The sequence below is a fragment of the Macrotis lagotis genome, chromosome 3 (genome assembly GCF_037893015.1).
Source record: "Macrotis lagotis isolate mMagLag1 chromosome 3, bilby.v1.9.chrom.fasta, whole genome shotgun sequence".
NCBI lineage: Eukaryota > Metazoa > Chordata > Mammalia > Peramelemorphia > Peramelidae > Macrotis > Macrotis lagotis.
Window position 1 is genome coordinate 294,157,529 of NC_133660.1, and position 13,670 is coordinate 294,171,198.

Genomic DNA, 13,670 nt, shown 5'->3' on the forward strand with positions numbered 1-13,670 from the left:
ATTTTTATTTTCACTGGTCTAGTGGTCTAGCAACTCAAAAAAAAAGGAAATTAAGTTCACATGACCTGGTGAACCCATGGTTAATTCTAGGGATCACTAGTTTATAAATGCTCAAAAACAATTCCTTTAATAAATTATTTTGGAATCTTACTATGAGTTGAAGTCCTCTAGTCTTTCTAACTGTATTCTTCTCCTTTTTTAAAACTACACATTATGTTAGCCCGACTCTCCAGATTTCTCAAAGATCATTGAGAGCAATTAAAGAACAGCATCCAGAGGTGGAGCCAAAATGGTGGAGTAAAAGCAGGGACATGTCTGAGCTCTCCCCACAGATTCCTCCAAAAACCTTTAAATAATGATTCTAAACAAATTCTGGAGCATCAGAACTCACAAAAGACTGAGTGAAACAATTTGCCAGTCCAAGACAACTTAGCAGGTCAGTGGATGAGAGAGGAATGCAGTCCAGGACAGACCACACCAGCACTGACCCAGTCCCAGAAAACCAGGAGCAAGCAAACCAGTGGCAGCCCACTGATGGTTGGGGGAGGAGAGGAGAAGGAAGAAGGGGAAGTGGGGCTGGGCAACTCATCAGAAGGAGATCAGAGGAATCTCTTTGCTAGTACTGAAACAGGACTCTGTTGCTTTGCCCGTCCTCAGAGCTGGATTACAGTCTGGATGGTAGCCCCAAGGCAAGAAGGAGAACTCACACACAAGAGAATACAAGAAGATCTCAACATAAGATATCCCAATGGAATAGGAACCATCATCACAGTTCCAGGACAGAAAAGAGGGCTTGTGATCACTCACAGACCACAAGACAGGCCAAGAGAGTCATAAATAAACCTCTCCTTAGATGATTCTATCTTGGAAGAACTGAAAACTTATAGGTACCTAGAAGTCTCTCTGAAAACAATTACACAAAATCTCTGAAATTTGAGATAATGTGCCCTCTACCCTGGAAGCAAAGCCCTACTTTAACAAATTGTTAAAAGTCAAGAATAGGGGCAACTAGGTGGTACAGTGGATAGAGAACCAGCCCTGGAGTCAGGAGGACCTGAGGTCAAATCCGATCTCAGACACTTAATTGCCTAGCTTGTGTGACCTTTGGCAAGTCACTTAATCCCATTGCTTTAAAAAAAAATAAGAGGCAGGTATGTGACACAGTGGATAGAGCCAGCCCTGGAGTCAGGAGTACCTAAATTCAAATCCAGACACTTAATAATTGCTTAGTTGTGTTGAGCAAGCCACTTAACTCCATTTGCCTTGCAAAAACCTAAAAAATAAATAAATGAATGAATAAATGAATAGATAAATAAATAATTTAAAAGTCAAGAATGGTTGGGAAACAATTGACAAAGGGTCAAAGGATATGCAAAGGCAATTTACAGATGAGGAGATCAAAGCAATCCATAGTCATATGAAAAAATGCTCTAAATCATTAATTATTAGAGAAATGCAAATTAAAGCTTCTCTGAGGTACCACCTCACACCTCTCAGATTGGCCAATATGACCAGGAAGGATAATGATCATTGTTGGAAGGGTTGTGGGAAATCTGGGACACTATTACGCTGTTGGTGGAGCTGTGAACTCATTCAACCCTTCTGGAGAGCTATTTGGAACTATGCCCAAAGGGCAACAAAAATGTGCATACCCTTTGACCCAGAAATACCACTACTGGGTCTATACCCTTAAGAGATGATGAAAAAGGGTAAAAATATTACTTGTACAAAAAATATTTATAGCAGCCCTGTTTGTGGTGGCAAAGAATTGGAAATCAAGTAAATATCCTTCAATTGGGGAATGGCTTAGCAAACTGGTATAGGTATGTCATGGAACACTATTGTTCTATTAGAAACCAGGAGGGGTGGGAATTCAGGGAAACCTGGAGGGATTTGCATGAACTGATGCTGAGTGAGATGAGCAGAACCAGAAAAACACTGTACATCCTAACAGCAACACTTGGGTGATGCTCAACCTTGATGGACTCACTCATTCCATCAGTGCAACAATCGGGAACAATTTTGGGCTGTCTGCAAAGGAGAGTGCCATCTGTATCCAGATAAGGAGCCATGGAGTTTGAACAAAGTACAAGGACTATTCCCTTTAATTTAGAAAAAAACAGATAGCTTATTGTCTGATCTTGTCACCTCTTAGACTTCTCTTCTCTTCTTTAAGGAAATGATTTCTCTCTCACCACACCCAATTTCAATCAAGGTACAACATCGAAACAAAGTAAAGACTGACAGTGTTTTCTGTGGGGGGGGTGGGGGGAGGGAAGCAAGATTGGGGGAAAATGTACAACTCAAATAATATCTTTAATAAAAATTAATTTAAAAAAAGAATAGTTGGGGAAAATGAGTGAATAACAATAGCAACAAAATCTGGTTATGGAAAGTTATGTGCTAACAAGAAAGATCAACACACACACTTGGAAGAAGACATTAAAGTCAAAACTCCTATATTCAAAGCTTCTAAGAAAAATATGAATTGGTCTTACACCTTGGAAGACCTCAAAAGGGATTTGATAATGAAGTAAAAGAGGTAGAGGGAAAATGGGAAGGGAAATAAGAGCAATGCAAGAAAATCTTGAAAAAAGTCAACAACTGGGTAAAGAAGACACCAAAAAATAATGAAAAAATATCACTCTAACTTGGGGCGGCTAGGTGGAGCAGTGGATAAAGCACCAGCCTTGGAGTCAGGAGGACCTGATTCAAATCCAGCCTCAGACACAATTCTTACCTAGCTGTGTGACCTTGGGCAAGTCACTTAACCCCATTGTTTTGCAAAAAAAAATTTTAAAGATTACCTTAAAAAAGAAGAATTGGTCAAACAGAGAAGAAAGCACAAAAATTCCTAGAAGAAAAGGTACAAAGGCACAAAAGGTACAAAAGCTTGTTGAAAAAAATAATTTTTTCTTTTTTTTAAATATTGCATTTATTTGCTTTTCCAACTATATGCAATGGTAGTTTTTACCAATCTTTTATTTTTTGCATTTTTCCCCCTTCCTTCCTTCCCCTGCCTGATAGAAAGCAATCTGATAACATTATAACTACATTAAACAATATATCTATGTTGATCGTGTTGTTAGAGAAGAATCAAATCCAAATGAAAGAAAGAAATTAGAGGAAAAATGACATAATACATGATACCTTTTAAAAACTGAAGACTTCATTTAAACTCCATAGTTACTTCTCTGTATACCTGTGTAACTAAGAAGAAATATTAAGGGAAAAAAAGGCAGTCATCTGATTTAGCAGCCCCACCAAATGCTCTAACTCAACTGAAGAAAAAAATTGATCATTATAGCTAGACTAGCATTAACTGAATACTGGTTCAAGATCAGGTTTTTAAGAATTTGCTGCATGATTTGCAAAAAATTAATAAACCTTTCTGGGTCTAATATTCCCCTAATAAGAAAAACTTACATCAATACAATGCCCTTTAAAGAATTAAGGCAGGGGGCAATAATCTTTTTATGTCACAGATCCCTTTAACAGTCTAGTGTGCAGCCCTTGGGCTCCTTGTCAAAATAATATTTTCAATCTAAGAAATAAAATACATAGGAGTTCAAAGAAACCAATGAAATTGAAATAGTTATTAAAATAAAAAAAAATTTTAAAACCAAATTCATGGGACCCAGGTTAAGAATTCCTGTTACAATCCCTTTGATGTTAAAAAGTAATCAACCCAGAGTTGATCACTAGCAACTTCATGGTGCTAAATAGGAATACTTAGTTATAATAATAAATATAAAATGCTCTGACATCCATGAAACAAAGGAATTCTATATGTTGTTATGTACGTTTCCTTCTAGAGTTCCCAAAACTCATTAAACCCAAAGAGGCAGTACCCTAGGGAATGACATGCTAAGAAAAGAAGAATCCAACCTGGGATTGAAGTCCTTGGCAGCACATTTTCTATGCCCAAGACTTCCAAAATGTCACTCATAAAGCAGGCTATATTCCCAGATGAACCAATCTAGAGCCACAACATGTCATCTCCCTCTAGAGGCAATCAGAGATGAATCAACCTTTCTTCCCATTCAGCAAACCCCAGGGATGCAAGGAGGAAAAAATCGGATAAATACTAGGAGAAGGATATCTCAGGGAGAAGGAATCCTCATACTTTAAAAATTCTAACCTAAAGTCATCTCCAGATGGGACTAGATAAATAGTGATAGAGGTTGCCAATGCTCCAGGGAAGGAAGTTCTCCAAGAGAGGTCTCAGCCACACTCAAGGGGATATGATCTCTCATCTTTCAGGTCAGTCTAATGAGACTTCTTGGCCCATCCTATGGACCCTCAACCATCCTTTGTTCCTTCTTCCTTCTCCATGACCTTGCCACCTGAGAGAAAGTAGCAAGTCAGTTGTGAGAGATGGAGAGAAGGTGCTGTACATTATAGAAATAGATCTCATTTTAGCCTCACATCAATACTAGGAGGCAGGTATTATTGCTGTTCTTGTTTAGTCGTTTTAAGCTGTGTTCAATGTTTCATGTCCCCTTTGGGGATTTTCTTGGCAGAGATCTTGGAATGGTTTGCCATGTCCTTCTCCAGTTCATTAGAAGAAGAAAGTGAGGCAAACGCAGTTAAGTGACTTGTCCAGGGTCCCACAGCTAGTAAGTATCTGAGGTCCCCTTAGAACTCAGGATCTCCTGACTCCAGGTCCTACACTCTATCTGCTATGTCACTAACTGCTCCAGGTGTTATTTCCAACCTCATTTTATAATTGAAAAAACTAAAGTAAACAGAAGTTGTGGATAACAATTGCTTAAACAATGAAAAAAAATGGCTTTATAATGATAATACAACCATAAAGAAATAGTTAAGAAATAGAAGTATTGTTCATTTTAGGATTGAGAGACTTAGAAAGTCTTTTAAAAGTATTACTGAACTCATTTTTTTAATCAAACTGAGTTTAACTGGATGTGATTGGATTAGTGTGAAGTGGGCTGGACTGCCCTGGACTGGACTGGACTGGGCTCGATGGAAGAGAATGAATGCAATGGCTCTGTTACTTATAACGCTGAAGATTTAAGGGTCTGTCTCTCTGGAGGATATCCCTCTGAGGTACAATGGTGGTGATTCAGAGAAGCTGCTGTAAGGAGTTGGCTAGTGGCCATGAGCCAATGGCACAAACGGCAGGGCTTCCCTTAGATGTGGTTCCTGACTTATAGCTCATAACATGCTATTCCACTCAATTCCACTTTTTCTATCAAAAATAAAACTCAAGAAAATAGCCAAGAAAACCAGCCAAAGTGTAAACAAGAACAAAATACAGGAAAGACTGAGGCATAGACAGTTTCCGCTTGAATCCTAGAAAATAATGGTAGTTAGCATTTATCTAATGATATGTTTGACAAGTGGCCCAGTGAATAGAGTGCTGAATTGGTAAGATGAGCTGGAAAAGGAAATGGCAGACTTTCAGTATCTTTGTCAAGAAAATTCCCAATAGGGGTGGCTAGGTGGAGCAGTGGATAGAGCACCACCCCTGGAGTCAGGAGGACCTGAGTTCAAATCTGGTCTCAGACACTTAATACTTACCTAGCTGTGTGGCCTTGGGCAAGCCACTTAACCCCACTGCCTAGCAAAAACCTAAAGAAAAAAAAAACTCCCAATGGGGTCACCAAGAATAGGATATAACTGAACAGCAACAATGAGGGGGTTTTTTTTAGATTTTTTTTTTGCAAGGCAATGGGGTTAAGTGGCTTACCCAAGGCCACACAGCTAGGTAATTATTAAGTGTCTGAGGCCTGATTTGAACTCAGCCACCCCAACAATGAATTTTGAGAAGCATTACCATATACATGCTATCTCCTTCAATTCTCACAAGAACACTAAAGGTAGTTATCTTTAAAACATTTCCATTTTAAAGATGAGAAAACTAAGGCTGAGAATTTAAGTGATTTACCCAGGATTAATACAGTAAGAGTCTGAGCTAGGATTTGAACTCCGTCCTATCCAGACATCAAGTCCAGTCGGCAGTCAATGTACCACATGACTATTCCCTCCCTAACTTCTCCCTCCCTGGCAGTTAGTACAGTTAGTAGAGCACCAGCCCTGAAGTCAGGAGGACCTGAGTTCAAATGTGACCTCAGACACTTATTAGCTGTGTGACCCTGGGCAAGTCACTTAACCTGGATTGCCTCACATCCAGGACCATCTCCAGTCATCCTGATCCCTATCTGACCACTGGACCCAGATGGTTCTGGAGGAGAAGGTGAGTCCTCCTTCACTCAAATCCATTTCAAGAGCATGTCTTGGCACCACCTCCTGATGCTATGGACTTCTTCGAAAATGAAGGACAAAAACTACTCCCTCCACTTCCCATATAATTAAAGAGAAGAAAAAGACTAGTCCATATCTAGGACATTCAAAAGAATATCCTAAAAGATGCCTTTCATTGTCAAAATTTCACATTTCCTCTGTTTTCATGACTTTCCCCTTCCCTGGGCCTCCAAAGTCACTTAATAATATTCAGCCGTACTTGTAATTACAGTCAAAATAGCCCCTTAAAGGTTTGGGAGCCCAAGGCTGGAGGCACCAAGCAAGAAGTTACAAAAGATCCTAAGAGTGACTGGACTATGTTCCTACCACCCATCGCTTCAACAAGGAATTTTTGGAGAGTGTTGGGTTGGAGTTTTTCGAAGAGGATGGAGGGCAGGAGCCTAAGGCTCCACCTAACACTGCATTGCTATCTGTTACCGGGAGGGCAGCTAGATGACTTGATGGATGATTCAGATCCGACCTGTTTTCAAATCCAACCTCAAATACTTGACACTTACTAGCTGTGTGACCTTGGGCAAGTCCTTTACCCTGATTGATCCAGTTGTCCTAATTCATATCTGACCAATGAACCCAGATGGTTCCAGAGGAGAAAGTGAAGCTGGTGACTTAGCACAGCTCCCCCCCCCACTCAAATCCAATTCATCAGCCTGATATCATGGTCTCCTTTGAAAACAAGGAATAAATAAAAACATCATTTACCTACTTTAATTTCTGAAATTCTCTCAATCTTCTCAAAGTGAACGAAGAAATTGAGCTACCTGTACAGATATGGTGGAAAACTTGTAATGGAAGTTGGATTAGAAATCAAGTCCTATGGTTTGAAGGAGGGAAATACAAAAGGCAATGGCAAGTAAACAAGAGTTAGAACCAGAGAGAGATCACCTGACAGATGTGAAGGGTACTAGACACCTGTTGGGATCTTTTTTTCCATCATTAACAAAGCAAAAGTGCAACCTGGTTGACCTTTTATGCCCCATGGGCAGCCACCTAGGAAGCACCATGTAAAGCAATGTGGGGAGGAATGCTTTTTAATATGCCATTTTATAAAAAAAAATATTTTAATACTAAGAATATTCTCTCCACTGTCAACTTTTATAAATATTAGATAGATAGACAGAAAGATAGATAGATAGATAGATAGATAGATAGATAGATAGATAGATAGATAGATAGATAGCAGATAGCTAGCCAGAGAGAGAGAGAGAGAAGGATAGATGGATGATGGATGGATTGGATGGATGGATGGATGGATGGATAGATAGATTGATGTCAAGTTATGTACATTACTATAGGGAAAGCTCAAGACTCTTAGAGCTTAGCAGTTTGACAACACAGTAAGCACTTAATAAATATTGAATGATTGATCACTAGTGAAAGTTGCAAGCTTCCCTGAAGAGACAAACTGCTTTGTCTAGGTCTATATTTGGTTGGCAAGAGTATTGACTTTGTAGCCAGATGATTTGGGTTCAAATCCTGGGTATTTGCTGACTAAGCAATCATGAGCTGTCACTTATCTTTTCTGTCATCAGTTTCCTTGTTATAAAATTATATTGGTCAAATAAGAGAAAAGAAAATATATTTTCTTTCCCCCTTTCATTGCAGAGGGAAGAAGTTTCATGTGTGTAAAATAGTTGCATACACTGAAAGACTTATGTGGCTTTTTATTTTAGGTTTTTTCAAGGCAATGGGGTTAAGTGGCTTACCCAAGGCCACACAGCTAGGTAATTATTAAGTGTCAGAGGTCAGATTTAAACTCAGGTCCTCCTAACTCCAGGGCCAGTGCTCTATCCACTGCTCCACCTAGCCGCCCCAAGATTTATGTGTTAATTAGTTTTGTAACATTAGTCAACCAATGTGTTTAACTAGTTCTATAGGCCTGTTTTCTTTTTTTTCTGTCTTTTATTACAAGAGACGATGCACTGGTTATGGAAGAATGAATAGATCTGAAACCGAAGGCTGATGGAAAAATAATAAGCAATTTTTAAAAATGAGTAATTGCAGTAGATGCCATCCAAGGTCCTTTCCACCTAGGTGTCTATTATCTGTGGTCTACAATCTTTTGTAGAGAGAACCAAATAGTGAGATGTCAGACTACTGTCTACTTCAATCAGCGCTACCTAAAGGTAAGGCTGACCGGTAACCCTTGGGTATCCAACTTGTCCTTCCAACTAGCATCAGAAGGAAAGGAAGCCCCAGAGTATGTTCTCAGTGACTCAATGATTCAACCTCATTAACACTGGGCAGCTATTTCAGGCCCTGGGAGTTTGGCCAAGTACCTAAAGAATACCCCAGTAATATCCCCCTCCAGTCCTGGATGACAGCAGCTTCAGTTATCCAGAGAATCACACAATTCTGGTACTGTGATTATCTGTGGCCCAATTCCCTTGGTAGCACCAAATTTCCCAGTAGGTCTTTGGCCTTGTTATATTAATGGTCTTAGATTATTTGTCTCTGAAGGTCTTTCTTTCATGACCTCAGAAGCCAGCCTCCCAAGTCCTCTCCTCTCCCCACCAAAGCTCACAACATTTCCTGCCCTATCAAGTTGATTCTAAAGAATATAATAACAATGAGTTAGCAATTCCATAGCATTTTATATGTGTTTTCCTCAAAACAGCCCTATGAGAGAGAGAGGTGCTTTTATTATCCATTTTTTGTATCATGAGGAAACTGAGGCTGAAATTTAAGTCACTTTCCCAGGGTCACACTGCTTCCTGAAGCAGGACTGGAAGTCAGCTCTTCCCGACTCTAATGCTCTATAAGTGGTCACTGGAAGGAGTCAGGGAAAGAATGTAATCCTTGTCCCTGCCCATTCTGAGGGCATCAGAGAGCTTAGGTGGTATTGAGAGAAGCCCATTTCTTACTTGGTCTCCCACATCATCTTTGCAGGGAAAACACAGCAGCAAAGAGTATTATGGGAGGGAATCACTCCATGGTCACCTGGTTCCTCCGACTGGGACTGACAGAGAGAAAGGAGCTGAAAGGTGGCCTCTTCATTATCTTCTTGCTGATCTACTCAGTGACTGTCCCGGGGGGAATCTGGGCGTGACCTCCCTGATCTGTACCAACCCTCAGCTCCACCCACCCATGTACTTCTTCCTGAGCATCCTCTCCTTTCTTGACTTCTCCTACTCTACCATAAATACCCCTAGACTACGGGCCAGCTTCCTCACCAGGGACAGGTCCATCTCCTCTGTTGCCTGTGTGACTCAGTTGTTGATGATGACTATCCATGGAACAGCAGAATGTCTTCTTCTTGCTGTCATGGCCTATGACCGGTTTGTAGCCATCTGCCACCCTCTGCTCTACCATGCCATCATGTCCCATCGCTTGTGCATGGAACTGGCAGCCTTGCCCTATGCTGTAGGTGCAGCCAATGCAGTCACACAGACAGGGAATATCTTCAGGCTGCCCTTCTGTGGCCCCAACATCATAGACCACTACTTCTGTGACCTCCCTCCAGTGCTCCAACTCGCCTGTGGTGACAAAGCTGCTCTGCTGATCCTCTTCTTATCTTCTTCCACTATCATACTTAGCACCGTTTCCATAATTCTGGTCTCCTCTACCTACACCCTGGTCACCATCTATAGGATGCACTCCCTGGAGGCCCAACGGAAGGCATTCTCTACCTGTGCCTCCCACCTCACTGCCATCTCCCTCTTCTATGGCACCATCATCTTCATGTACGCTCAGCCAAGCTCAAGAAAAACCTCAGACCAGAACAAGGTTGTGTCTGTTTTCTACACCATTGTGATCCCCATGCTCAACCCTCTAATCTATAGCCTAAGAAATAAGGATGTGAAGACAGCCTTGAGAAAGAAATTCCTGGGAAAGACTCAAGAGAAAAGCTAACATGTTCCTTCCCAGGACAATGTTTCTTCCTGCTCCAGAGACCATGTTATGATGGGAAAAGCCCTGGGCTTGAAAGCAAAGGACCTGAATTTGAGCCTTGGTTAATCTCTACCTCCCATTAATATGGCCTCAGGTAAATCAATGTCCCCTGCAGAGTTTCAAGTGAAGGAACTGGCCTAGATCTCTAAATTTCCTTCAATCCCAATTCTACAATTCTGTTTTTCAACAGACCAATTCCACCTACCATGGCAGTGAGAATGACAAAGCAGAAAGTTTTTGGCAGCTAGGTGGGGCAATGAATAGAGCACCAAGTCTATAGTCAGAAAGACTTGGGTAGGGGTGGCTAGGTAGCGCAGTGGATAAAGCACCGGCCCTGGAGTCAGGAGTACCTGGGTTCAAATCTGGTCTCAGACTCAGACACTTATTGATTACCTAACTGTGTGGCCTTGGGCAAGCCATTTAACCCCGTTTGCCTTGCAAAACGACCTTAAAAACCAAAAACAACAACAAAGAAAAGACAAATTGGTGCTCAAAAGTTCATCTGAACCATGTGCTTCCATTATTGCTACTTTAGAAATAGTCTCATTTTTGTTTTATTTATAAATACGAGCAGCTGGTTTTAGAATTAGCTATCCATTTTAAAATAAATAATTTCTTGTTTTCTATTTGACAGTCCATGACCAAAGAACAATAAAAAGTTATAACACTATACAATTTGGGGCAAATTAATTTTTGTCTCTGTATAGCAGTTCCTGCCATTTACTATTCCCATGTTTCAGAGAGAAAATGGAGGTCTTGTCAGGGGGAGGGAGAAAAATGTAAAACTCAAAATTTTGCAAAAAAAATTGATAAAGGGGCAGCTAGGTGATGTAGTGGATAAAGCACCGGCCCTGGAGTCAGGAGTACCTGGGTTTAAATCTGGTCTCAGACACTTAATAATTACCTAGCTGTCTGGCCTTGGGCAAGCCACTTAACCCTGTTTGCCTTGCAAAAACCTAAAAAAAAAATTGATAAAAACTACTGTTCCTTGTAGTTGAAAATAACAAATGAATAAAATATTTTTAAAAAAAGAAAATGAAGGCTTATAGCAAAAGTGACTTGTCCAGGATCATACATAACTGGATCATAACTAGACTCCAGACTACCCCTAAGATCAATACAACACACAACCTCATTGATACTGTGGGACCCACTTTACTGTAGGTCACTCTCTGACTGCCACGCAAGACCAATCCCAGAACCACTCAGTTCAAGGTCATCGCACTTCCCCCAGTCTTAGCTAGAAGTAAAGTTGACATCGCTATGAGCGTCAGGGAATGTCTTGGAGGTGACAAGAAAGGAGGAAGGTCACAAAAGTACAAATAGACAACTAGCTGAGGGTTGTGTTTGAGGGAAGAAACAGTGGCATATAAGAAGGTAATACCAAGACGCTATGCTTATAAATTCCTTTCTTTCATTCATTTTTTAAAGCATTATTTAGGCAGATTACCTATGCACCCAGCACATCAACCTCAGTTACTCCAGCATCTTGGCCCAACTAGCAGGTCCAGGAACCAAAATATCATTGACCTAATTTTCCAAACTCTGGGATCCATTACCTACTTTCCTATACTCAAATGGTGGGGTGTAGTGAAAAGAACTTTGGGCTTGTTATCAGGAAAGACCTCACTAGGAATTCCTTTTCTAATAATATATAATATATTCTTTCCTCAATGAATATAATAATAATAAAATATAACACCATAGCCCAATTATCAGAGTCATTTTCCTTATCTATCACATGACATTATCCATCTTGGCCTTTTGAAGTTGAGAAAGAGGCAAAATTGAAAATAGAATAAAATGGATATATAAAAGGGATTAATACCATGGAATTGAAGGTCTAAATTAGAGGGAAGAAAATTGAATTCAAATTTTAAAAATGTAAATGAATTAAGAAAAAATTATTAAGCTTTTACTATGTCTCAAGACTGTGCTAAGTGCTGGGAAGTAGCTAGAAGTAAGCAAGACAGTTCCTGCCCTCAAAAAGTTTCTATCTGGGTAAGACATTAACTTAAAAAGGCCAAGGTCTCCCACTGCATCAATGGTCATTTCCAGTTTTGATCCACATTTGATCACTAAATCCAGATGGCCCTAAAGAAGAAAGTAAGTCTTGGGACCTTACACAGCCCTCCTTCACTCAAATTCAATTCACCTGTGAATCATGGCATCATGGTCCAGAGGGCCTGATCGTCTTCATGAACAAAGGATAAACACCAATAACAGCAACAATCCTTGTCTCATTGGATCATTGTAAGGATCAAAAAAAAAAATGGACCTTTGGAAAGTGTTTCAAAAATTAACACACTAAAAGCAGCGGATACGTGACCAGACAGAGTCCTGAAGATCTTGGTTCAAATCCTACCTCTAGCACACTAGCCATGTGATGGTTGTTATTCAGTTACGACCAACTCTTTGTGACCCCATTTGGGGCCTTTTTTAGCAAAGATACTGGAGTGATTTGCCATTTCCTTCTCCAGTGGATCACCATTTGTCAGAATTCTCCATTATGACCTGGCCATCTCGAATAATCTTATATGTTATAGGTCATAGTTTCATTGAGCTATGAAAACCCTCCACCAGGACAAGGCAGTAATCCAGAAGGGAGACTTGCATATAATAGATTTTATTAATGGATTTTTTTTCAAATTTGATTAATCAATTCATAATTCAGTTCTCTTGTTATAAGTTGAAGGGACCATTAAAAAATAAGTTTCTTCTTTGTCTCAGTAATCCATTAGTAAGTATATACCTCCAAGAAAGTAAAAAATGAATACAGATAAAAGATAAAAACTAATAAAGAATAATAGTCCCCATAGATGTCAGAATTTTGAAAGTAACACACTGATAGCAAAGAACTCAAAATAAAGTAGATTTCTATCAGTTAGGGGAAGGCTAGAAAAATTTGCCATGTGGTTATAATGGAATAGCATTCTACTGTAAGAAAATACGCATAGGAAGAATTCAAAAATCATGGAAAGATTTGTGTGAAGTGATACAGTTAGTCAGAAGAATCAGGTCACTACAAAAATAAAACAATATGCAAAGAAAGCTAAAAACTGAGTAATTGAAAAGCTGGTGAAGGCCCAAAGAGCAACTAATGAAGTATTCCCCATCCCCCAAAGAGGAGAAACAGAAAATTACTAGAATTGAATATTAAATACATTTTCAAATTATTTCATTTATTTGTTTTACTTCATCACAAGAGAGAGATCAGGGAAGTAAGGGTGTCAGAGGACATTGAAATGATATATATAAAGATGAGGAACATCAAAAAATTGTATTATTAAAAAAAGTCTACAGCACTAGCACTGATTGTGCTAGATTTCTATTGCGTATATCTGCAAAACTGTAGATATCATAAGTAATTTGATTCATTAAACCACCTACCCTTTTTGATTGCTATATAGAATAAGAAGCTACTTCATTTACCCTACTTTCAAAAGTTGCCATTTTAAAGGAGACGAATTCATTCATAACTTTAAAGGACCTAA

At 39.6% G+C, this 13,670-nt stretch overlaps 1 protein-coding gene across 1 annotated transcript; it reads left to right on the forward strand.

Moving 5' to 3' along the window:
- Window positions 1-444: 444 nt before the first annotated feature.
- Window positions 445-10,137, forward strand: LOC141519522 (olfactory receptor 5P56-like). The gene is made up of 3 exons (XM_074231743.1): window positions 445-678; window positions 4,942-5,040; window positions 9,175-10,137. Exons 1-3 carry the CDS (start codon window positions 445-447, stop codon window positions 10,135-10,137), a joined length of 1,296 nt encoding a protein of 431 aa, XP_074087844.1.
- Window positions 10,138-13,670: the final 3,533 nt, after the last annotated feature.